Source organism: Polyergus mexicanus, unplaced genomic scaffold, assembly GCF_030449975.1.
Source record: "Polyergus mexicanus isolate NDT 795.1 unplaced genomic scaffold, iyPolMexi1.0 SCAF_15, whole genome shotgun sequence".
NCBI lineage: Eukaryota > Metazoa > Arthropoda > Insecta > Hymenoptera > Formicidae > Polyergus > Polyergus mexicanus.
In genome coordinates, this window is record NW_027223335.1 from 5,897,244 (window position 1) to 5,923,903 (window position 26,660).

Sequence of the window (26,660 nt, forward strand, 5' to 3'; positions counted from 1 at the left end):
TATACCATCTTTAATATATAAGTTTTTATAGGGGTAGAAGTTTTGTCTGAACAATTTAAACTTTGACTTTTATTATTTTGCAAAAGTTTCGATATTTATTCAACAAGGTGAACAATTTAAAATTGGATATTTTCAACCAACAAATTAAAACGCGCCATGATAATATATATATGTATATATAAAGGGGGGATGTATAATATAATAATATACATGTATAAGATCCAATTGCAATATATCTAATATCGCAGGATTTGAAAACATTAATGATATTTTTGCGCGGTCAAAGGATAAATTTCTTTCGCGCAACAGTCCTATATCGATGGCCTGTCGGAGAAATTTCTTTTCTCTTCTCCGTTCGATCGATGGAAAGAAGCGCGAAGAAAAAGCGTCGTCTGGCTATGACGGAAATTCTTGGTGAAGTTCTCGCGGACGCATTAATGCGCGCCGAATTAAACCGGAGTTTCTTCATCGTTGCGGAACTTTAAACCGCTTTGTAAACTCCGGTGTTGCTTGCTCGAGCGAGTATAAAGCGCTCCTCGCTAAAGTATCGCGGCGTATTACGCGATATTGCCCCTATCTGAATGTGCCGAAACATCCCGATTCCGTCCAAGTTCGCGACGAATGAAACGAAGGTTACGCGCCGCTCGTCAAGCGAGAGAAAAATACTCGGAAAATCGCTAGCGTAGAAATTATTTGCTAGCATCTCCTACTGTTGAAAATCGTCCATTTAATATGCAACGAACACCGTTAACCTTTGCTTTTCTATCCTGTTAGTTACATTCGCGACGTTTCTCGTAACAAGGATGAACAAATTCTTATTTATTATTCATATTTAGTTTCCCAATCTTAAAAGATCATGTTTTGAAATTTTTGTTATTTTATATTTTCAGTTTAAGACTTGAAATTATTTTTTAATTATTTTTCTTCGTTTCAAAAATTACATAACTAATTTTTATATAATAGTAATTTTGACACAAACATTTCTTTAAATTTAATTTGAAGTTATTTGATAAAATCAATCAGAATGCTGTGGTCATATTTAACGTCCTTGTAAAAGAGAATAAACTTTTGTGAAAAAGAGCATTTAATATGTTTGCGTTTGCAAATATCACACTCTCGATAGATTGAATACGCAATCGCAATTACAGATTAACACAATATTTGTCATTATATTTGGTGTTGATTAAACGTAGCAGAAGCTACATTTGCTATTAGTTAAATTTAGCATTTACTGTATTTAACATTAGTCGTGTTTGGCATTATGTGGCTAACATGTAGTATCAATTGTAAGTTCTCCGTTGTATTTAGTACCGACACGACAAGCCGTTCACTTCTCTTTCGAGCAAAATCGTCCCATAGTAACATCGCGGTCACAAAGTAAGCCCACTTTATGGTACATTAAATAACACGAAACACTATGAAGCCGTAGATCGGGGCAAACGTTCGACGAGGTAGACGCGTGGTAGACTCAAATACCGGGGGTTAGTGCGAACGCACACGTTAGGGTATGACCCAATGAATAACGCTTATCGGTCGAGCCGTATCTGACTTGAAAATATGTAAAACGCAGCATGTTGCTGCTACATACAATTGTGACTCGGGATCAGATTAAACAGCAGTCGTGCAAGTTACATTAACCCTTTTCCCTGCAGCGTCCTTAATCATGAGTATACTTTTTTTCATTTACGATATGCCAACATATAATATAATTGCAGAGTCACTCGGTATTATCAACCCGGTATTATTAACTTTATTAGACACGTTTCGAATTAAACATTTTAATTATTTAACATCGTTTGAAATTTATTCTTTATTTATTCGATTGATTATACTCGGGAAATAATCTAATTAAGAAATGAATATTTTTTTAGACTCAGAGAAATGTCATTATATTTTATAATGTAAGAAGTAATTGGAGTAAAAATTTAATATCATAAAAAAATATCGTCTAGGATAATCTCACGTTTAAGTGATTGTAAAAAATAATGCAGTTATAAAGATTTAAGATAGAATGACGTCTCTTTTTTAGATTATTTTGTGCGCGACGAGATTTATAGCAAGAAACTTTAATGTTATATAAGATCGTAGGGCGATTTAATATCATAAACGCGATATCACAGGCGGATCTGGGTGATCATCGGAACGTATATCGTCCGTTCGCGATTGCACCGTTAGACCGAGAGATAAATCCGCGAAAGTTATTCTCGCCGAGTTTCATTGGGCGCGCTATCATTTCAGGTAATATTGTTCGATCGCGGGACTTTATGGCGGAATCGGTCGGCGTCTCATTTACGCCATCGACGATAATACAGAGACGACAGAGATTCTTCCGGTAACTGCAACGTAATAAGAATTGCGATTTTATTGTGGTCTTCTGCTTCTCGCACTGCACGTGTATATGTACGCGTATCGAAGGCATGTGAAGAGGCGCAAGATGTGCAATATTATTCGATAATACTCATCGTCCATTCGCGAGATGAGGCGCCAGTAATTCGATGGTTTAATGGAAATAATAGAATTGTAACTCAAAACGCTATTCTCCTCAGATCGTTGAAGAGTTCAACGTGTTGCAATAAATCGTATGCTTCCGTAATAAACCCGATTATTTTCAGCGCGATATCTTTTCCTCGGATAACTCGACCGCAAAATAAGTGATAACCATTAAAATAAGCGTCATAATATTGCGAAAATATCATTTGAAACTATATTCTATTTTTATGATTTGATAATGATACGCCTTTGATTCTAACGCGCGCGCTTTATCAATTAGCATTTCGATGAATTGTGTAAGCAGATATTTCTTTTCCGCGAGTCTTGCATTTTGATAACTCGTTTACATAATTTGCGAACAGCCCGAATTATACACTTCCGCCGGACGCAACGTGAAAGATTATCCTGTGGAGTTTCACGCGAAACTCCGCTTTCTTTGCTGTCGAGTTGGTTACTTTTTTCTGATAATTACCATCGCGCGCGCGCGCGCATTGTTTCAAGGAGGTCTGCAAAGAAACTACCACACGTTGCTACTTGATTTATGAAGTTTATTAAAGTCTACGTGTTACGTGTCGGGTTGAAACGTTAAATGCGCGATGTATAAGTAATTGTTTTTCAACCGCCATTGGTGTATCGGTCCTTTTTCTTTTTTTAGAGCTAGTTGCGATTAATTTGCATAGAGTACGCGCACGCATATACACACATGTATTGTGTAAAAAAATTAACTAGATTTTAATATTTTTTTATCGAGCATTTTCCTAAACCAATCGATCACGCTTGAAGAATCTATCGCGCCAAAATGTATTCCGATCTGTCTCTTTTCGATTAGGTTTTTTGTTAAACTCTGGTTACGCATCTGGTTATGCTCTCTCTTACAATCGGTTCAACTGCAATCACGATGTATCCTCCTCTCCGCGTTTGCGCACAAGAGAGATCAGCGCACACGCTATTACATTTGTTATCAAAATACATTAACAGAGTTCGCTACATCGTGCTCGTTATCAAAACGCAAGCGGCAATGTTTCATTAAAAGTTTTCCGCAAAAAGAGGATCATCGTCCGCAACACATTTGCGGCAATAATAACTCGAAATACTACATGAAAAGTCGAAACGCGTTATCGAGCATACGTGCGCTTGTTTGTGAATATCAACCTTATTTATTTAGTTATTCATTCATCCGTTTAACACGGATAAACCATGAGTAACTATGAATGCGACAAAAGGAAAGGATACTTTGGATGTGTAATAAAAAAAAATTTTTTTTTTCCTTTTATTTTAACAAGGTAATGATAATTTTTAATTTTTTTTCACTTCGTTAAAAAAGATAGACTACAAACATTGTATTACTATCTTAAAAATATGATCAATGAATATTGTGAGTTTACTAGTTCACTGTCTAGATCCACCTATGCTTGCTAAAATAAAATTGCTTTATTCTCCGTTATTTTTTACTAAACAAGACAATTTTATCGTGCATCGAAATGTACGCAAGCGAATATGTCGAGCGGACAAGGGTTTGTAAGCTCGATGGAACAACGACGGTGCATTGCGCGGATTCCTGGCTGCCGGGAGCGAGCGAGAAGTTGTCGGAGCCGGTGCAATTAAAGCCGGATATATTGTTCCCGAGAAGAATAACCCGCGGCGCGGTTAGGCGTGTTCGCAATCCTCGCGTTGAGGGACCGCGAGTCGTTCCTTCTCGAGACGAGAGTAGACCAAATTAGGGCAACACCGTTTATCAAATCGCGGATGCTTGTATTTCTCATCGGGAACACGGTGAGAAATTGCATCAGAAACTTATGCGCTCCTTCTTTGTGGGAAAAATAACAAAAAAACGTTCACTTTTTTCAATTGTAGATCATTAAGATTATATTTTGCATTATATGAACATAGCGAGGGTAAATTTCTAATCTTCTGTCGATTATTTACAAAATTTTGCAAGAGGATATTAATTATATATACATACGCGTTCCATTTCCTTAACGAGGACGGCTTTAAATTGGATACAATTTGGCCCGGAAACGTCGCCGTCGCGTCCATTAAAACCGCTCGACCGAGATAAGAGCGGGCTCGTTTTAACCGAACTTTTAAGACGGGATGACGCGGGTAACGCGGGCCGGTGTATCCTTAATTAGGGGCCGCTGCATTGTTTCGCGAAGCTTAATGCGAACACCGCGTTTGCTCTTTATGCATGCTCGGCGAATTCGTGGCTTTTGCACGCACACGCGCACGGAGACGTCTTCATCGCGCCAATTAAAGGTTGGCCACGATTTTCGAAGTAATGACGTGCGGCGATTCGCGCTCTAAACAGACGATTGTAATGCAATCGCCATCGGCCGAATTGACTACGCGAGGTTCCTCGATGCCTTTTCTTCGCCCCCTTACTACGAGCTTCTTTATTATACCCGGCCAATATTTCCGCGCGATTAAGTCACCCTAAGAGCCCATGTAAGGTTTGTTAAGACCTCGTATTACCCGCTGCAGATGCAAATTGCATTGCGAGTTGCAATGGTGGATTTTGGAATCAAGGCATGCTATTTTGAACTATTTGTAGAGAATAAAATATATCTAAAGAATTATAAAAGAGAGAGAGAGAGAGAGATAAAGAGAGCATATGCATATATTCATTGCACAGTCATATAACATTTTCAATTAAAATTATAAATACATATTTTCGCATTAACATTAAAATTTCGTATGCAAGCAGATTGAAAGTTGGACTTAAATGGCGACAAATGATTTTGAATTTTGATAGATTTTTTTAAATTAAGAGTATAATGAAATTTTTATTTATTCATATGATTTTCCTTAGAAAATTGACGCACTTATTTTGCTATAATTTCATTTTTCAGAATCTAAAAATGTATTTCCTTTAAATTAACAAGTATTTAAATTTCCAAAAGAGTCGCTGGATGATATAGATTTTAGATAGCGTGTTACGGTTGCGGTCGCATAATAAACATCGCGCGCGCGGAAGTTATAAATGTCGCTTCGCGCGCATCCGCGAGAAGCGAACGGGCGGGTCAACTTACTCGCGGCGCTTTCTCGGCATATAATAAGCGACGAAAAGAAACGGCGAATCCACGAAGAGCGGGTTAACGACGCGGACCTGCAAGGAGCTACTGCTATAAAAATCTTAAGGAGCCGGCTTACTCTCCGCGCCGAAAGGGAGAGCGGCGCTGCCTCCGATAGCGAGCGCAAAGAATGTTATCTTTATTGCGAGGCGAACGAGCGTTATATATTTATCCCAGCAACGGCCGATTATGTGCCGATGACACGGATAACGGACTTGCCGGACCGCAAGATTCGGATCGCAGGGCTCACTTCCGGAAATGCAATATATACCTGAAATCGCCTTACCTTCGATGACTGCATTTTTTTTTAATCTGAAACGGTAACATGAATAAATTTTTCGGCCACATACCTGAGATAATCACATATATGAAGCTTATAATAAATAGCTTTTCAAATTTTAAGAAATGATTCTAAGATTATGAACGAGATATCTCTTAGATTAAAAAATAATGAAATCAATGAAAAGAAATAATTTACTATCACATCTGTATATATCTCATTTATATATCAAAAATTATTTATTAAAAAGATGAAATTTTAAATGTATAATCATTACAAAATAATATCTCTTTACGTATAGGAAATATACGTATATGTATATGCATATACAAATAATATATGAGACATTGAATATGTGTTCTTCATTTGAATAATTAAATTAAATTGTTTAATTTATTATATTATTATTGTGCGAATATATTGTTTAAATCGTTGTTTTTGTGCGAGAAATTTATCTTTATTACGAGAATGACGGATAATAGCCGATTATTGTGATATGCGGATAACGGATTCGTTGGACCGCAAGTCTCCGATCGTGGAATTAAATCCGGAAATGATATTTGTGGAATTGTTTCTTTCGATGACACAGCGTCTTTCATTGGACAATTTTGCAATTTTAGATTGATTCTTATGACGACTGCACTTTGATCGTAGCATTCCTGTAATTGTGCGGCAAGATGTAATATAATTGCATGAATTAAAATTTAATTTTTTTAAATAATGGAAATAGTTTTTAAAGTATTTATTAATAATTTATTTAACCAGCCCTGATAAAAGTTTATTTTGTTTAATTAATTGATTTTTCTGAGATTGATTTGTGAAAAAAAGATCAAGTCATACCTTTCCTGTAACAAGCGAATCGGTTGTCGAAAGTATTACTTCCTCGAAACAATTACAGGAACCGAAGTCGTTATTATTTTCTTTTTTCAATCCTTACTACGTGCTTGTACGTACGAAGGGAGGCATGGTGAAACAGGATAAAGGTGGAATGGGCAGAATGGGCGAGAGAAACAGGTTGGCGCAACTCATTTTAGACGTACAAAACATCACACGCGATACACCAACTTCTCTCGGTATTTTGCGCTTTTCTCTACTCCCCTTTCTCATTCTTCTTTTCTTTTTCTAATCGTAATTTTCTCTTTGGCTTGTGGAAGTGAACATTGTTGTCTCATCTTCGTCGTTAGTGTCTCGCTTATTGTTTGTACTTTTCTATATTTTTTTCTTCTGTGCTTTATTCTGTCAAAATGCATTTTGTATTACTTGTTTCTATTCAACGTTCAATTGTGTATTTGTATTCAATTGTCTTTAGCTCGCATTTGCTAAACAAAATTACCACGCATAGAAGCGCGCTTTGTGTCGGAGTTGGATTATTTTTCTCACGAATCCTCTGCGAAAGTTTCAATTATATTCGATCAACAGTTTGTGAGTAATCGAGGGAAAGCGGAAATTTTTCGTTAGATCTCACTATATGCAAAAGTCAACCATATGCCTGTCTCGCGCGTATATGTATATGTGTGTATGTATACACATGTGTCCAGAATGAACAATTAATTGCTGTTGGAGTTTGCGCTAATTTTGGGCCACGAAATTATTAACCCACCTATTATATCGAGCTCGCATATAAGCAAACATTTGTGCATTATGTTGCGTGATTTATTACATCGCGCGTGCGCTGCGATACGGCTCGTGCTCTGGAATTTACGTGTATATTGAACAGTAGAACAAATATATTGTTATATTCGTCGAAAGCTGCAATGTTGAATAGAAAGCCAGTAACGCGAAAGAGGGAGATCCGAGAGAAAAAATTTTTCAAACATCTTTGCGTGAACAGATATATCAATTATGTCGATTCTAATTACTAAATATCAACCCTGAACTCACTTAGTTTCCGATTTTTATTTTTCCACTCTCTTTCTCAGCTCTCAATTTTAATTCTCGGCTATTCATATAATCCTTTTTTCCTAGCTTAAAGCTGAATCTTTAATTCGCAATTTGCAGTTTACGTAATCGCTGCACAAAAAAAGAAAATATAAACTATCACGTTGAACGCGAATATAGTTAATTCTTGCTTGTTTCTAATAATACACGTTCCCTTGGCGTATTTCGAGAATAAGCCAGTTATTGGGATTACTAACGCGCGATATTACAGCGGTTCATTACGTTACACCCGTGCTCGAATGTGAAATTTCGATTATACGTACAACGTAATTGTCATTCCAGCCGTACGATCGATTCCTCTCGGCGCGTTCGTGGAAAATCAGCGATAATGACGCCGAAAAAACAAAAACTGCGCGCATCGCGAGCGCATCGGATCGCGCAAATTACGCACGAAACAATTTTAATGAAGCCGGCGCGCCATAAAGGATTACAAATTCAATCTCCTCGCAAACGAGAGAGATGACGCGCCGCCGGGCATTCGTAATAACAACTAATTTACGAGCGTGATAATGGAGTGCGAATTTTCGCCAATCAGCTTTGAGCGTCGCCGGTCGCGCTTAAAAATGCGCGCATCCTTCTTTTTTTCTTTTTTTTTTCCCCGCCTGATATATTTGTTCGTTCTCCGCCACCCTCTCTGTTCGCCCACGCTTTCGCGTACTTTTTTTTATACTTCAAACGCAATTAGTGCAGTTAACGTCGGCTTGTCGGGGGATTATAATGGCGGCGCGCGTGCAGCCACGCGGCTAATGAGATCCGGAAAAATCGGGCCTTCGGTTTAGCCCACCAACCGGATTGTTAAATGACACTCGTTTGTGTGAAGTCGGCTTCCGTGTTTCGGCCGGATTCGGCGAGAAACCGCCTCTCGAAACGACTAGAGGAACCGTCGTCGTGTGTTGGAGTTATCCTTTTTGTTTTCACGCGCCGCTGCACGGGGCTGTAAACGAGGCCGACACCTTGCACCGGCATTTCTCTTTCCCCCCCCGCCCCTCCCCCTCCCCCCCCCCGCCCTTCACACAAACTGTATTCGTGTTCGTTTCAGTTGAGCGAGCAAATCGTCGATTTTTTGGTTCATTATTAACCCTTCTACTATCAAGATGGTAATAAAACTACTACAGTTTAATTTGTAGTTTTTATATGTCAATTGATATAAAAAACTTTAATTTGAGATTTAATTGCAGCATCGAAAGAAAAATTAGAAATAGACTTCAAAATTTGCGAACAACATTCATAATCAATCCGAATCCACGTTGTTTTATTTATATTTCTTATAATTGATACGATAATTGTAATTATCATTATTATTAAATTTGTGCAATGTTCACTTTCTATCGAAAAAATGAGCATATTGTTCAAATATTTTTTTTACTTGAAGAATATCGCGCGTTTGCCTCATGGCTGCATTTGAAAGAATAGCATGTAACTTGAGCGATGAGAGGATATCTTTTCGGCAACTTTTTACGTTTCGCTTAAATGGGAGTTCACACGAGAGTTGCGTGTGCTGAACTTGAATATACCGATTTCACCGATACGTGAACGTGCGCTGTTAAACGAGAAGGGTTTCAATGTAGTCTGCAAGGAGAAACAAAGAGAAATATGATGTAGAGAGAGAGAGAGAGAGAGAGAGCACATCATAGCAAACGACATATTCGGGCTAAAAGCGCTGTGTTCAAAGATTGCGTGTCGAAGCTGAACGTCGCGTAATGGTGTTCATATGCTAGTATATCGGCGCTTATAGCGATCAAAAATGCAAGCGCATTCTCTGGCGAAAATCTTTTCTTCGCATACAATTCTTCCGCATGATTTATTTCATCGCTTTGTACAGCTTCCTATTTTTAGCGTTTTCTCCTGTGCCCCTGTGCGTTTTTCTCTATAATGATGTGTGGGTGCACATTCGATGCAACCATCTCGTTTTACATGATAAATTATTAAATTAATTTTTATATTTTTTTATGTTATATATTTCACTACAGTTCTCTTTTTAATGTATAAATTTGTATAATTACTATAATTATTTAGATATATGTAGTATGTCTCATATATTTATTAGAAAGTTAAATTATTTTAAATTAAATCGTTCTTATCTCTCATGTTGTACTTTTTATTTTTTTATTTTGTTTGTATTTTTATTTTTATATATTAATTCATATTTTTAATAGACGCGACCTATAAAATTTCGATGGCCTCGAATACGCGAAATCATGAAGACGACGTGGCGTTTTGGTTCGAAGTAAATTCGTTGCTCCGGAAAAGACCATTGCGATAATGGACAGTCGAATGTGGATAATTGAACGGGAAAGAGGGCGAGTCTCGAAAACGATGTGGCTTTTACTAACGAACGCCGTTTGGCCTGCGAGCAGTGCCTCTCGAATGGACGCTTTCGCTCGGCTATTTGTTCATCTCGCGTATGTGGAAAAAAGGAGAAAAGAACGGGAAACAATCGGCCAATCGAATCGAACGGATGCACGATGCCAAAAGATAATGCCTTACCAATTTCTGTGCCGAATCAATATTTATTCCTCGATCAAATTATTCGCGAGCAGATCGCAATGATGGAAATCCGACTCTCTTTCTCTCATCTTTTACGAAAATAAATATTTACGATATTACGTTATTTAACGATAAGTATTATAATACATAAATATATAAAACCCTTACTTTCTTATCCTATATTTTTTCTATATTTATAACAAATTAAATTATGTTAAATAGTGTATATCAAAAAACGATAATAACGTATATCAAATAACGATTTAAGCATTTCTGTCCCGATATGTCAAGAGTGAAAAAAGATCCAATCTAAATTCTTCTAATAATATACATATAATTTAGATGTTTGATTGAAATGCCGATTTGCAATATATGGAAAATACATGATATCGTTATTACTCTGAAATAAAAATTAGCGTCTGAATGATAGAACATGATGCAATTTTATCGGTCTTGATAAATAATTAACGAAAATAAAACGAGATCAACTTTATTTAATTAATATAGCAATATAATTGATTCTCTTTTGTGTACTTAAAACTAATCTTTTTTAGCAGGACATTGGACATTTTACGATTTAACTACGCTATATTTGGAATGTATGATCTCTCTCTCTCTCTCTCTCTCTCTCTCTCTCTCTCTCTCTCTCTCTCTCTAATAATAATAATAATAATAATAAATGAAATTGTAACATCTAAATAAAATTTATCATTGGAAATAAATTTATTAGAAATGTTCTTTAATTATATTGAGCACATGTTTATTGCCGATATTACATCTATAAGATATTTTATTTTTAGGGCGCGCGCGTACACACATACACACACACACACACACAAAGGAAAATATCCATAAGATAAATTTATTTTAATTAAAATGAGAGAAATAGGGAAACAAAAAAATCTCTATGAATAAAAGTTAACAGAGCAAATGAGTATTATAAAAGAATTAGTCTTTTTTTAAAGTAAGAAATTCATAGACATTAATGATATATGAATTCTAAGATTAAGTCGAGCTTTTTTAAAATCGCGAAATAGATGAAGCATGAACTGGTTTGAATCTAGTGTACCCGGCTAAATGAAAGCCGTGTACATTAAAAAAAAAAAAAAAAAAAAAAAAGAATCGTATGAAAGGAAAAATAAAATTGAGCCGCATTTATTCACGCAAATGCACGTAGGAAAGCGTGATAATCCGCGTTTTGTCTCTGTCGTGTTAGACTCCAACGTGATTCTTAGCACTGAAAAGAAGAAGGAGCCAGCTGTTACACAGTAACAATATTAATATTAGTATTAATAAGGATAAATATCATTTTTCTAAATTAGTATATACAGCGCCAAAGTTTATTGCGTGTTTTCCTGTTATGCACAGAGCTAAAAAAGAAAAGAGAGAGATAGAAAGAAGGAAAGAGGGAAGCAGTTTAATTAAAAAAAAAAAACGCAGCAATTCTGGTAGAAAATTAATTGTGCGAGCGTATTGTTTACTATTTGTCGACTCTTCCAGCACGGGATATTAATAAGTCGGTATGAAACATGTGTATGGACTATAGTAAATTTCTATGCACTCACTTATACATGTGGAAAATCAATAACCATTTTGCGTATTACCGAATAAATTATTATTGATCGAATAATCTTGTAAATCATAAAAATGCTATATTGGATTATAACGTTGGCTTATAAAGTTGCGCTATGTTTCAATTTTATCGTCGATGTGCAAATAACAAATTCTATACTCGATTTTTTTCAAAGCTTAACGACCAAGTTTATCACTATTCCTTATAAAAAAAGTGACATACATATCTAAAAAATATAATAAAATATATTAAAAAAATGATATACATTTATATAGAAAAGATGTTAATCGCGGTTTCCTTTAATTTACCACAGGAAAAAAAAAGAAGAAATACATTAATAGAAATTAATATTTTGATTTGACAGTGATATAATAAGAATAACGAGCAACAGTTTTTAGAATTCATATATTTGACCCAAGCGAGTGAATAAAATTATCCTAAATATGTATAGTCGCTATGAAAATAATCAATCGTCTTTCAACGACTTAATTTTCACGCCAACCTCGGCGAATAGCGCGAATACTTACCTTAAGTAGTCCTAGTTATTTTCCGAACAATTGACTTCATTTAAGGGCACCTTATAACACGACAGAGGAACACTCGCGAACCTTCGCGAAAAAGAAGAAAAGGTTCGCGTGGGTCAAGCCAAAGTGGTTGCCTGCAAAAAAGAATCTTTGCATGGTACGACGCTTTATTTCGCCCCAAACTCTTGTTCTTTTTCCATTCCTCCTCTTCTCTTTTCTTTTCTTTTCCTTTCCTTCCTCCTACCCATCCGTTTCTTCTCGAAACACGTCGCATTGTGCTCCGAAATGGCGGCGTCTCGCGTGGATGAGGAATAAAAGGAGGCACGAAGAGCGCGTAGGATGCAATTAACTCGGGACGAAGAGCTTAATCCGCGAAACTCCTTCGTCGTCACGTCCCCCCGTCCACCTTTATATCGCAATCGCTTCTCTTGGACATTCCTTATAAATTTTCGAAAAATTCCGCGGCCGATCGAATTAAACACCGCTGAGCCCTTCCCTATCTCGGAAGATGATTTATGAAAGATTCCAGGCGATTATCCGCTTGCTTAATTGACCGGCGGTCTTGATCGATTTCTAATTCATCACGGAGATTCTCCGAGAACGGCATTCCTCGCGTTGACTTCTCCTTGGGACACACCATCGCCATTGAGATGGCACATCCATCGGCTTTAATGATAATTGCCGGCTTTGGCGTGACCGAAGTTTTGTGGCGATAAAACTTCTCGCCTTGAGACGCCTCACCTCTCTCGCGTGGATGGAGATTTATGTATGCAATCAAGTTCGAAATCGGTCAAGTCATCCTTATCATATTCTTAGAAAGATGTAAATTTCTGAATCCCTTTTTTCATCAAAAATCACGAGAAAAGGTTGCGAGGAAATATCGTATGATTCTTACTTTATATGATAACATATCTACAGATTATTATTCATGAATAATTAAGAATATAGTTTCTTATTTGCATAAATAAATATATAGAATCAAGAGAGACAAAGAGAAAAGAGGAGAAAATGATAATAATAAAAAAGATATCATTTCTTGATTAAATATAATATACATTTTTTAGAAGAACATCTTACAATATAATATTTTTATACGTATCATTTTTAAAATTAATTCAAAATTAAAACGGAAAAGTTTTCGACACCTCAATTCAATAAAGATCGATCGAGAACTTCATATAAATGCAAATTCCGTTGATTTTTCTCAACGATATACGGATATGATGGGCAAAAGAAGTTTGATAGTTAATTACTATAGCGTGTCATGCCGCCAAATTTTTTTCGCGACAACAGATTCGGCCTCTTACCAACTTCCCTCTTCTTGTCGAAAAAGCATTTATCACTCTGAAACTTGACGAGCGAGTGAAAAGATGGGTGAATGAAATATAACCACGCGACTGGCGTGCATTGTGAATATTTTTTATTCCTATCGACGTTTAATTGAAATTTTACCATAACATGCGTAAATTGAAATTATGATAAGAATGTGAGATTTTATAAAAATACCAGAAAATATAGAAACAATGGATATTGTTATAAAATATCTGTGTAATAAGTTTAGATGTGAGATACAAGAAAAAGAAATGAACTTTTGAAAAAATTTAAGATCTTTTTCTAAATTATCACATGTCGTCATACGAAAGTTGTAGACAATGTTGTTCAATGAGGAATCATCTGATTTTGTGCGAATTAATGAGAACAAATATTCAACTTTTTTATTATTCAAACTTTAGAAACATATTCGGAATTCAGAGAATTTATGGTAAATCAATTTCATCTTGCATAAAATTGTCTAATTACTACTTCTCGTTCTATTACCACTTGAAAGAGACGAAGAATGGAAGGAAGGACTAGTTATGAAAACTAGTGATGAACATTTCTAGAGAAGAAATACGAGAAAGCTAGAGAGAGAGAGAGAGGGGGGGGGAGGGAAGAAGGGAGAGATGAAGGCGCACTCAGTTCGTGCGTCACTTTTCATTCGTGCTCTACAGCTTGGACATTCTCGGGACGCGATATTTCCTCGGACAGAGGAGTCTCATAATGAGACAGGACCGTCGCTTATCGGCTCTTTCCGCCCAATTAAAAACGAGGTGCTCTTAGTCGAGTCGCGATCGCGCGCAATGGCTCGGAAATCACCCCAGTCGTGCCTGTGACGAGGGTGTCTCGGACGTCATTAAATCCGGAGAATACGCGTCGCCCTTTTCCGAGGACGTCGAGTATCTCTCCTCTATTCGGCGATAAATTAGAGGCTCTCGCGAATCTAATGAGTAGTATGTCACGTTAGGAGCGAACAGACAGATCGCCATGTCGCTCGATATCAAGACTGATGTAGTTTCTCGTTCATCGTTGCACCCGTGATGCATCCGTGCGGTGTGTTATTTCATACCGCGACTCATCGCGGCATCTTTCACGTATCACGTGGATAGACAGGAGGGTTTCGATGGCTTCTTTTCTCTACGTTTTTGTAGCTTAATCCTTAAACAGAATCGATAACACATCTTCGGCTCTCCTTGCAACGTTAAGATGAACATGTCACAGTTTATTTTTTCTACAATCTTTTTATATGCTATGCTGGATCCGATGCGTATTTTCGTGGAAAGAAATATTTTCCATAACATTCTTTCTTATTATTATATTTCTATTGATAATTATATTGTATTAATATTTATCATTTAAGAATAGAAATAAGATTGCGCTTGCCTCGACACATTTTTTCGTATATAAAAATAAATCATGCTTTTGAATAGATTTTTTTAGTAACACGATATTATATATTACTTCATAAATGAACACTAATATTTCTACGACTTACTTTTCGGAGAACGGGATAACGTTAATAGTTGAACATATAAGGGCTCTATTTCATCAGTCTCGTCGCGATCGTTATTTTCACGACTAACAATCCATAATAAGCGACCGAGGAGCGTAGGCAAGAGTTGGGGGGTAAGGGCTGATTGTGATTCCGTGCAGACGTTCGTTGGGATTCATGAAAATAGAAAGCTGGATAGTCGAGCAATTTGGTAGTTCTCCCAGCGTTGAAAATGGTCTCGCGAGGCCTTCGTGTCGTCTCTTCTCGCCCGCCATATTCTCGATAGAGAATGACAAAGGAGTTGGGGGGGGGGGGCGGTCGATGTGTCCTGGATGGTGTCGCCGCGACACCCCTGTGGACGGCTGGAAGTTTATTACGACGATACGGCCGTTCTTTCTTTCTCTCCTTCCGACTCTTACTCCATCCCTCTCGCACGCGGATACTGCTGAGTCGTGAAGATGAATAAAGTGAGTCGGGGTTGGTGAGATGGAGGATTGGGGTGAGAACGGCTAGATAGTACGGCTACGAGAGACAAGGGAAGGAAAGTGGTCTCGAGCCATCGGCGTTCCCGATAGAATCCGGTGGAGCCACTTAGCAGGCTCGCTTCATCGCTTGGACCTTTTTTCCGGTCTTCTTCCTGCGCGCTTCGAGTCCGTCCCCCTAGTCTTGCTATTTATAGAGTGTTCCTTCACACGCACCAATTAACCCGTTTTTTAATGAAAATGCGGGGAGGTAACTCGACCGAGATTTACTTGGCTACGAAAGGCGACAATTTGTATCCTTCTTTCTTTCTTCTCTTTTTTTTTAATCATATTTTTTTATGATGCGATGAAACTTGAGTCGTATTAAGAGAGAGAGAAAAGAAGAAGAGACATGGATCTGTCAGAAATATCGTAGCCCCAATATAAGTCTGTCGAAGAGCATTTCATTCGACAGCTATTATTGAAAGATTGAGTACGTCAAAGAAATTAAAGAAAACTTTTAAAAATAAGAAATAATTTCGTCAGTTATTGATCTCTTTTTAAAGCTGGTTTCTATATTAGCTCTATGATATCATTTTTTAAATATTCTTTCTTTGAAATATTTTATCGATATATTCCGACTAGTTTTCATAAAAAATTAATTTACTTCATGATATATATATATATATATATATATATATATATATATATGTACATTATTTATTTTTTTGCCAATTACTTGCTCCAACTGCAATAATAAAAAATACTGAGCTGCGCTCTGAAAAAAAGCCATTCTGTATATAGATATACGTTATACGTATACACCTTATAGAAAAGAGTAATCCCGCCATCCACTTTTCGTCCCCCGGGGGATTTCGAGATCGCTTTTCCGCCCGGTCGACCGTCGCCGCCGCCGCCGCCGCCGCGTCGGGTATGAATAAATATTAGAATTTTGCGGATAAACCCCGTTTTACGAGGCGATACTTGTTTCCGCGAGGACGACGCGGACGGATCGATCGAACGACCGCTCCCCGTCTCTTTCGTCTTTCTCCCTCCTTCTCCTTCTCATCTTCCTCCTCGGCTCATGCCGACGGTATACGGCACGTTTTGCCTATCAGCGTATTATTATATTTTAGTTCACTTGGCTGGAATGGCGGCCGATAGTTTTATAGAGAGCATTCGCATTGCGTTTTCATTCACGTCTTGTTACTTGCTTGAGCGTGTATATTATGACCAATTATACGTGTCGCGAGCGATATTTGAATTCCGATCTTGGAATTAATATCATATTTAAAAACTACGCTTTTACGCAAATTGTCATTCTTATAATTTATTAATCTTTTCAAAATGAGATAAAGTGCATATGATGTTTCATAGCTATTCCATGTAATTAATTAAATATAATATTAATTTAATAGAAATGAAGTATCTTAATGTACTAAGAATTCAGAAATTATGAAAAATAACGATTTGATACTTTTGAAAAATTATGTGTGTGTATGTATTGAGAAATTTTGAAAATATTTTATAGTTGTTACATATCTGTAAGGTTTATATTTATTACATCATATTTATGATGTAAAAAACATCGTGTGATTTAATGCTCTACTTGGTAGCTTTAATTGTTACTTATTTAATTATCTTTTGAAAAATTATATAATAGAGAAAAAAATGACGCAGTCGTGTTTGACGTATGTGACACGACATAATCGTGCAGATTATGTAAGCGGCTTGTCAAGTTGTTACCATAGATCGAAACTCTGGTGCACTCTTCGAAGTGTGGATGAGGTCAAGACACCTTTGGTCGTCCACTCGTGCGAAATGATATAATAATCTCCGCGATATTCTCCGCGTGGCCTATTTCTCGTCGTAATCTCGGAAAGTCGATTTCTTTCGCAGCCCGCACATGCGCGTGCGATTTTTGTATACTCTTAGATATACAATGATATTAAATGGCAATCGTCGAAGAGTGCGCAAAAAAATTTGTAAAATTTACATGGACGATTCACTCCTCATAGAAAGTAGATAAACCTTGACTAAGGCAAATGATAGAAAGGGATATTGTAAAGGGTGAGAAACGAAATTGATATTGCGGTTGATGTTACAAAAACAGATATTGGAAGACTAACGCCTAGGCGTTTATACATATATATATATATATATATATATATATATAGAGAGAGAGAGAGAGAGAGAGAGAGAGAGAGAGAGAGAGAGAGAGAGACGAGAAGATATAACACACAATAGAGAACGTAATAAACATACATGGGGACGCAACTTGCTGGCGAAAGGTCCCAGATGTGAGCAACGGGAATACATAATTACAATGTCCTCGTGCTTGGGGAGATTCTCTCGGAGAGGTTAGCTGACTCCATTCAGTAATCTAGACGATGTTACCCACGGGACACACCACTGTGAGCAAACGAACAACGGGAAAAGCCGTAAGAAGATTGAGACATTTACAGAAGGGTGTTCCGTTTCGTTTCTTACGTCAAAATTTTCCCGAAGGCACTTTGCCGGTAAGCAATAATAATATTTTTCAAAGAGTGAAACCGGAAATTCGAAAGCTATCAATAACCACATATAAAAATTATAATCGGATCGCGACATCTTCTATCTTCTGGTAAAATTCCTTAAAATTAAAATCTATGTTTTTGAAACATCTCGTATACCTACCACGAGTAAGCGTCAAGTTGTTACATTCTTTTTTTCTTAACAAAACGTCTTCATCGTTGCGAAGACTTCCCGCCATTAACTTGAAATTGGATGCACGAGCACGAAAGAGTCGCTCAGCTTGCAATTGCGGTGAGTAAAGTCTCGGCAGAGCAAAAGAAAAGCATAGTATGTTTCGCGCTTCTTTTCTTTCTAACCAAAATCGTTCCCGTTCTTCTCGAGCACGCCAATGGCCGCCGATGGTCGAACGGGAGTGGGGTTCTTTTTTTTGTTTTTTTTTTCCCCCTCGTCGAGTACAAACGACTTACCGAAGTCTCTCTACAGAAGAGAGACGCACCGGTACGCGCTCACGTGAATGGGGCGACCCGCGTTGTCGAGTGTCACCGAAAGCACCCCTGAAAATTGTAGCATCCTCGAAGCCACACAAGCGTTTCACGGCAGGACAAACGATGCGCGTCCGTGCTCTCATTCTATTCGCTCAATCGCGCGAGAACGCAGACTGAATCGTCGATCGCGAGACGAAATCTCAGTTTTTTCGCATACATGTTTGGCTAACGATTTTGCCTCTTCATACAGGAATACGGGATGAAACAAAAGTTTGGGAAACAAAACTTTTAATTTTTTTCGGGAAAATACAGGGATACATATAATCGTAAAAGGATTGCAAATGATATATGTTTTGCAAATAATAATTTATTTTATCTATAGATTTATTATTTTAGTTTATCGCAAGTCAAAAGGCTAGATTCGTGATGAGAAATTTGTAATACATAAATTATATTTTCTTATATATATTTAAGCATCGAGAACCAATATATAACACGAAGAAAAGTTTATTTAAAAAGAATTTATTGTGCTTTTTTTTTTTACATAGACAATGACAGTATTTCTTTGAACCTCGTCGATGCCGTAACTGATGTTAGTTTTATCATTTTCAATTATTAAATCTACGATCGTGTACGATTTAATTGTATACGGCACATGTTAATCACATTATGCGTAAAAAAAAATTATATACTGTATATTGTATTGTATATCTCGATTGAATCCGACTTTGTTAATTACGAGAGATAGCAGTGGCAAAAGCAATAAAGATTACACATGACTATCGGTAAGATTAAGCGAATCGCGAGAGAGGGAAAGAGGGATGATAGGCGAATTCGAAAGGGGAAAGGGACGCCCGGAGATGGAGCTTTTACGAGCTTTAGTCCGTCTCGTATCGCGTTTCCGTGGTGTTCGTCATAGATCTCGTCCGCAGACAATACGATTCGCCGCCAGGATAAGACACATCCCCCTTCATCGCGGAGAATGATGGTCGGTTGCGTCGAGCTCCCTTGTATCATCGCATACCAGCAGAACACGCGTGTTTCATAAACGTAGCACATATATCGCGCTATCATTTCGCACGTCGTTTGATATCCTCTCGTTTTCCCGCGCGTCGCATCACTTTTCGCGGGTGACGACAAAGAGAAATATTTTTTTTAATTGCGTCACATATATATTTTGACGTATTTTATATAGAAATGCCAGCAAAATATTAAGGTATGAAATGGTGGTACTCGTACGAGAGAGAGAGAGAGAGAGAGCTATATTCTTTTTGAACAATATATATTTAATATTCACCTATACATATTTAATATCTATTAATCATTTCTCCGGAGGGAGATGGTACATACTCATCTATTCGTGATTATTCACTTTTCATTATCTATGTATAATTTCGTTATATAATTATGCGACAGTATAATTATGCAACTATATAGCTTAATAGTATCGAGTAATAATATAGTAGTATGCTATAATAGTATTTCATTTAATGTAAGAACTAACTTACTGAATCTCAAGTCGGTCTCCGCTACTTGGCGCATTCATGTATTCGATTCACGCGTGTCCTTGGCTTACGTATGGTGGAACAGGATCGCAGCGTAGTACAAGCTTATCTCTGGAGAAACGCAATAGAAGTAATAACATTCCTTATTATGACGTTACGCGCGATACGGGATCGCGAGTTCGTGTTTCACAAACGTTACCCACGCTTAACTCCACCACCTTACTTATACGCGTTGCATATATATATATATATATATATATATATATATATATATATATATATATGTATATGTATATATATGTGTGTGTGTGTGTGTGTATGTATATGAGTATACGTGAATTCGTGACTCACGTGAAATATGCTGTCAATATGAACACGCGCCCTGATGCCTGTGTGAGTGCATCATCTAATATATCCGCGATGTGTGTGTGTGTGTGTGTGTGTGTGAACTTATCTCAAGCGTTGTAACTCTTTGTGCGTGTGTCTATATATATGTGTATATGTCCATGTTTATCCATATATACGTATACGAATGTATACGTATAATGCTTAATGCAACGATATATTGTATATATGAACAAAGGAATGTTGCGCTACTAGACGCATTCGAGTGCATAGCGTGTGCGTGTGATGCGTATTACATCGATAAGCTGTGCTTATTCGCCTGGTTAATATTATATGGATGCGCGCATGTGAGCGTATGCGGATGCATTACAGGGTCGCATTATGTTTACGCGCATTAGATGCGCGCGTTTATGCGCAACGTTTGCAAGTTTGTGAGCAAGGAGCCAGGCATGCAAACATTACGAACAGAGGAATAACAATTACATCCTTTCTCCGTCATAACATAAGTACGAGGAAAGTAGAGCTTAAAACGACAACAGCACCAATAAACATAGGAATATGAGCATCTGCATGAAGATTTTTATTAAAATTGTCTTGTATTAATTTAATGCAAAATGTTGAGCTCAAAATGCACATGCCAAACGTACTTAAACCTGTTAATTAATCCGATGAAATTAACAATATCTAAAACTTTATAAATATTTTTTATTTAATAATAATATAAAGTAAACGGCAAAGAATGACACAATTGACATATTTATTACTCTCAGAAACGATACTTTATCTAAAAGGTGGCAATTCAAAATTATTTAACCTATTGGAAAGACGATTTATATGTCTTATCAAGGACTGAAACAATTCAAGACATCAATATCTATCTCAAAGGTTAACAATAGCATTGGTTCGCTTCCTTTCATCGTTCTATTCTTTATTAAAATCAATTCCACTCTTGCCAATAAACATTATAAAATGATATAACGTTCCATATAAGCGTTGAATAGAACTGTATATGTGCATTATGCAACTTCATATAGATGCACGAACGATTGATATATATATATATATATATACAAATATATGTATACGATATAGGTATTAATAATAAAAGCTGCATTTCTCTCGTGACCTCGTCGACCAATCAACACGATGTTTGCGATATAAATGCAACACGTTTCGATATCGAAAAAATCTCGGCTTGAAATTAATTTGAAATTGAACCGTGTGACAAGTCGAACTTTATTTTACGTGGGAACAAAGTAAAGTTTACCAAAGTTGTAAATTTAGACTATAAAACTACATTGTGGTAACTTTAAAATTATTCATTTTTGAATGTAAAGTCCAATTCTTTAAAAGAGCATTATTATTGGCCTTTAACAAATATATATTCAATCTTTTAATCATAGAGATATTGGATGATTCTGCCTCAATATTTCAATAGAAACACACAATGCAATATATTTTAAGATTAAATGGTAATAAAAGAAATAACTTTTAATAATAATATAATATATTGTATCTAAATTAATTATGATGTCTGTGATATGTATGCGTTAAATTGTATCATTTGGAGCAACAAATGTCAAATGAAATAAAACAAAATTAACGAGAATAATTTTGATAAAAATCTGAAAAATTAAATATATAACAAATTTTTTTGAAAATGTAAATGTTAAAATAATTGTTTTTATAAAGTTAGATGAGAAATGAAATTTTGTTATATGTATGTAATTTATTTTACGTAAACAATTTTTTTTTCTAGATAATAAAGATAGAGATATATGAAATTGTAGAAAATTAGCAGTATCATCATTTGCATGCCTTATATAAAATATGCTGTATATAAAATATTCTATAAGCATTGTGCACATCGCTTCAGGAGTGATATTCCAGTATATATCCGCGAACGCATGTCCTTCATACATGCAGTACACGACCCATATTAAGTTAGCCCCCCCACCAACGCCAAATTAAATCAAATACATCAAATAATTTAGTGCTAATTATGTGCTAATTAGTTGCCGTAGTCCGAATTTTGTTGCTCAAACCGTTTAGCAGGAATTTACATTCAAAGTGGGGGGTGCTAGCTTGACATTCAGTCACTTTTTGCAATGAATGTCACGAGACATGTGGCAAATATAATAATTATTATAGCCAAGTAATTCTCAAAGTAGCGCGAATGCATCGTCAATAAAAATTGACAATTATATAAATAAATAAAATCATTGACAAATTGACTCACCAGTCGATGCGTTGCAAACGTCACTCCATTCCGCTCCTCTTTGCTCCTCGTCCCTTTGCTTTCGCATTTGTACAAAGTTCTGATTAAGACCGGATTAACGGACGACGCACTTAAATAATCGCCCATTGTTCCATTCACCACTCCCGACGCTTATTCGCACGCAAAATTCACTTTCGATGGATGAAAAGATGCGAGAGATACGGAACGCGACCGTAATACGTCTCGATAATCGCGCTTGTGTGAAGAGCGTTACGGAAAATTTAGGCTGGACGGATAGGTGGGGGGAGGGGAGGGGAATGTCGTCGAATATCTCTTCCAAGAACAGGAGCGAGCGAGTTTTTTTGCGAGAAAAAAATCGTGCGCCAAAAAACCTTCGCGATACGAACAAGGATAAGATAACGAAGCTCGAGCGATACTTTTGCAATCTCGCGATTATTTTCTGGCGAAATTATACATATAATCGAAGAAGAATCATATATTTTAAAAGAATATTAAAGTATATTGAAATACGAAACGTGTGAAAAACGCGACGCGAAGCTTCACCAATTGTAAAATTTCTCATTTAGCTGTTGGTACTCGTGGTTTCTCGCGGCATTTCAGAGACATCGATTAACGTTGACACGTCACCCTTAATTGGATTTCAGTAACATCCATAGTTTTAAAACTAACCAATCACCAATCAAGAATCGAATGACCGTGATTGGTCAATTTTACAACCATGAATATTATTAAACCTGACGTGTAAAATTAGTCAACTAACTGTCGACTAACCGAACACATTTTTTTTTTCTCTTAAATAAGAATATTTTATTAGGAATGTTCATATGTGGTGTGCGAGCTGCTTTTCAGATATATTCCTCCTTGAATCTTACACATTCTATTCAACGATTATTCTCGTTGTATTATCGTTTCGCCATGAAAATTGATCGAGATTTTGTAATATAAGCTCTCTCTCTCTCTTTCTCTCGAGCCGCGCTTCTTTGTTTATATCTGAATGTTTACATCCAACTTTTTTGAACGCTTCTGTACCGAGACGTTCGGCGACGCGGTCCTCCCCTCTCCACACCTACCCGTCCAGCCTAAATTTTCCGTAATCGTGTCAGTCCCTTCGCACAAGCGCGAGTCTCAAGACGTATTACGGTCGCGCTCCGTGTTTCTCGCGTCTTTTTATCCGTCGAAAGTGAGATCCGCGTACGAACGAGTGTCGGGGGGGTCTTGTATCGAATAACAGGCGATTATCCGAGTGTACTATATTAACCCGTGTAATCGTGATTAAGGCATCTTTCGATATATATATACTCGCAAACGACAAGATTTTTCCCACGCATCTTTTATCTATCGAAAATGAATTTCGCATCCGAACGAATATTCGAAATATCCGAATCGAGAGTAATTTGTAGTTTTGATATATCGACTTTATAATACGATACAACGATCGATGAATACATTATTTAACATATTTTTAGGCGCTGAAATAATTTACTCGCTGTCGTATATAATAATATCGCGTTGAAAATATAAGCGCGTCGCGTTCCACACGTTTCTGCTTTAATATTCTTTAATATTGTTTTCAAATGTAATCCTTTTTTCAGAGTTGTATTCACAATTTCATAAATCGAGATCGCAAAAGAGCGTCGCTCGAGCTAGTTTGATTTATCTCGCGCAGGATTTTTCGCGTACGGTTTATTTCTTGGAAGAGACGCGCTCGCTCCTTTTCCTGGAACGGATATTCGACGACGCGTTCCCCCCTCCCCATCTACTACTACTCGACCTGCCTAAATTTTCCGTAACCGTTACAGTAACCGTCGTATTGCATTAGCGTGCGAGATTGAAATATTCTTTCCGTATTTCTCGCCTTTTTTTATCCATCACAAGTTTATCCCGTGTATAAAGTGGATGTCGTGAGTATCGGGAATGTCGATTAGAATCACGGAAAATCGTCTCCGTCCATTTATTAATACGCGATTATATGTTCTTTCATGTTTATAATCGGCATGGAAATAATTTTACCGCGTCATTGCATATGGCGGATTTTGGACTACGAGTGAAATAGTGATTATGAGAATAGTGATTATGCACGAGTGGACAAATTGATAGACTGTCTCGTCTCAATTTGAAGCGAAGGGAGCAACCGGAAACGGAAGGGATCTCGCGATGACCAGATGCAGAAAGAAGTGAGACATGCAAGGGCGGTGCATCGGTCGGTCAGTAGAATTTATTATTAAACATTTAAAATTGTCAATATAATTTTTAGTTTATGGAAACAATAGTATTGAAAAAACGGGGTTTTTTTTTTATTAATGATTTATAGCTCATGTATAAATATTTAGAATTATAACTGACCATATTATCTTTGCCTTGATTATTTCTATTATTCGTCATTGATGATTACTGATGATTTCATAATTATAATCGTTGAGCGCATTAATTTTACTATTTTATTAGCATTCGAAATCATCATTAATACGATTACATTTTATTTAACTCTGATCACTCTGTAATCTTAACATCCTTAACGCGTCATTTTTAGAGAATGAAAATTATCAAACATGTGCATTAACGAAATTAACAATATGCATGTCAACTTATTTTTTAATTTACGGAAACGATGATATTGAAAAATCGAGTTGTTTTTTATTAATTATTTATAATCTGATAATCATATAAATATTTAGAATTAAAACTGACCATATTATTTTTGCCTTGATTATTTCTATTATTCATCATTGATGATTATTAATGATTTCATAATTATAATCGTTGAGCGCATTAATTTTACTATTTTATTAGCATTCGAAATCATCATTAATACGATTACATTTTATTTAACTCTGATCACTCTGTAATCTTAACATATATCTTTAACGCGTCATTCTTAAAAAAGCAAGAGGAGCAACAAATTCAGCTTCTTATATATTTCGATAGTATATTGTCCACAGATTATTTTAATACCAAAAACATGCGAGCAACAAATTCTTTTAGTTAGTTTATATAATATAATAGCGCGTCGTATAGGGTCCGCGACGACAAAGTATCGATTTTTAATACTTTAAGACGAGCAACAAATTCAGTTTCTCATATATTTCGACAGTATATTGTCCACAGATTATTTTAGTACCAAATACATGCGAGCGATACATTTTTTTATTTACTTTTACTTCGCGCAAGTGAATGGTAGGGCGCGGCGATACTGAGTATATAGTGGTATTAATTAAATAATATACTTTTTTTTAAATATTTTTATGTTGTTTTAGAGCAACAAAATAGCAACAAATTCTAGTGTATTTTATTTTTTGTTTCGAGCATTCTATATATTTTTTTCACTATGGGGGGGGGGGCTGGTTTAATGTCAAGCTAGCACCCCCCACTTTGAATGTAAATTCCTGCTAAACGGTTTGAGCAACAAAATTCGGACTACGGCAACTAATTAGCACATAATTAGCACTAAATTATTTTATGTATTTGACTTAATTTGGTGTTGGTGGGGGGGCTAACTTAATATGGGTCATTTAGCTGTTGGTACTCGTGGTTTCTCGCGGCATTTCAGAGACATTGATTAACGTTGACATGTCACCCTTAATTGGATTTCAGTAACATCCATAGTTTTAAAACTAACCAATCACCAATCAAGAATCGAATGACCGTGATTGGTCAATTTTACAACCATGAATATTATTAAACCTGACGTGTAAAATTAGTCGACTAACTGTCGACTAACCGAACACATTTTTTTTTTTCTCTTAAATAAGAATATTTTATTAGGAATGTTCATATGTGGTGTGTGAGTTGCTTTTCAGATATATTCCTCCTCGAATCTTACACATTCTATTCAACGATTATTCTCGTTGTATTATCGTTTCGCCATGAAAATTGATCGAGATTTTGTAATATAAGCTCTCTCTCTCTCTTTCTCTCGAGCCGCGCTTCTTTGTTTATATC

At 36.4% G+C, this 26,660-nt stretch overlaps 1 protein-coding gene across 8 annotated transcripts in view; it reads left to right on the forward strand.

Moving 5' to 3' along the window:
* The window catches only part of LOC138940022 (latrophilin Cirl), a 517,985-nt gene that overhangs the window by 329,977 nt on the left and 161,348 nt on the right, over positions 1 to 26,660 (forward strand). Inside the window, exon 1 of one of the 8 annotated variants that reach the window (XM_070308490.1) lies at positions 23,839 to 24,921. The exons of the other annotated variants lie outside the window; for them this stretch is intronic. Within the exon in view, the coding sequence (XP_070164591.1) occupies positions 24,903 to 24,921 (19 nt within the window). The 5' untranslated portion in view covers positions 23,839 to 24,902. Of the gene's footprint in view, positions 1 to 23,838; positions 24,922 to 26,660 lie in introns of those variants that run through there. 8 annotated transcript variants of the gene reach the window in all.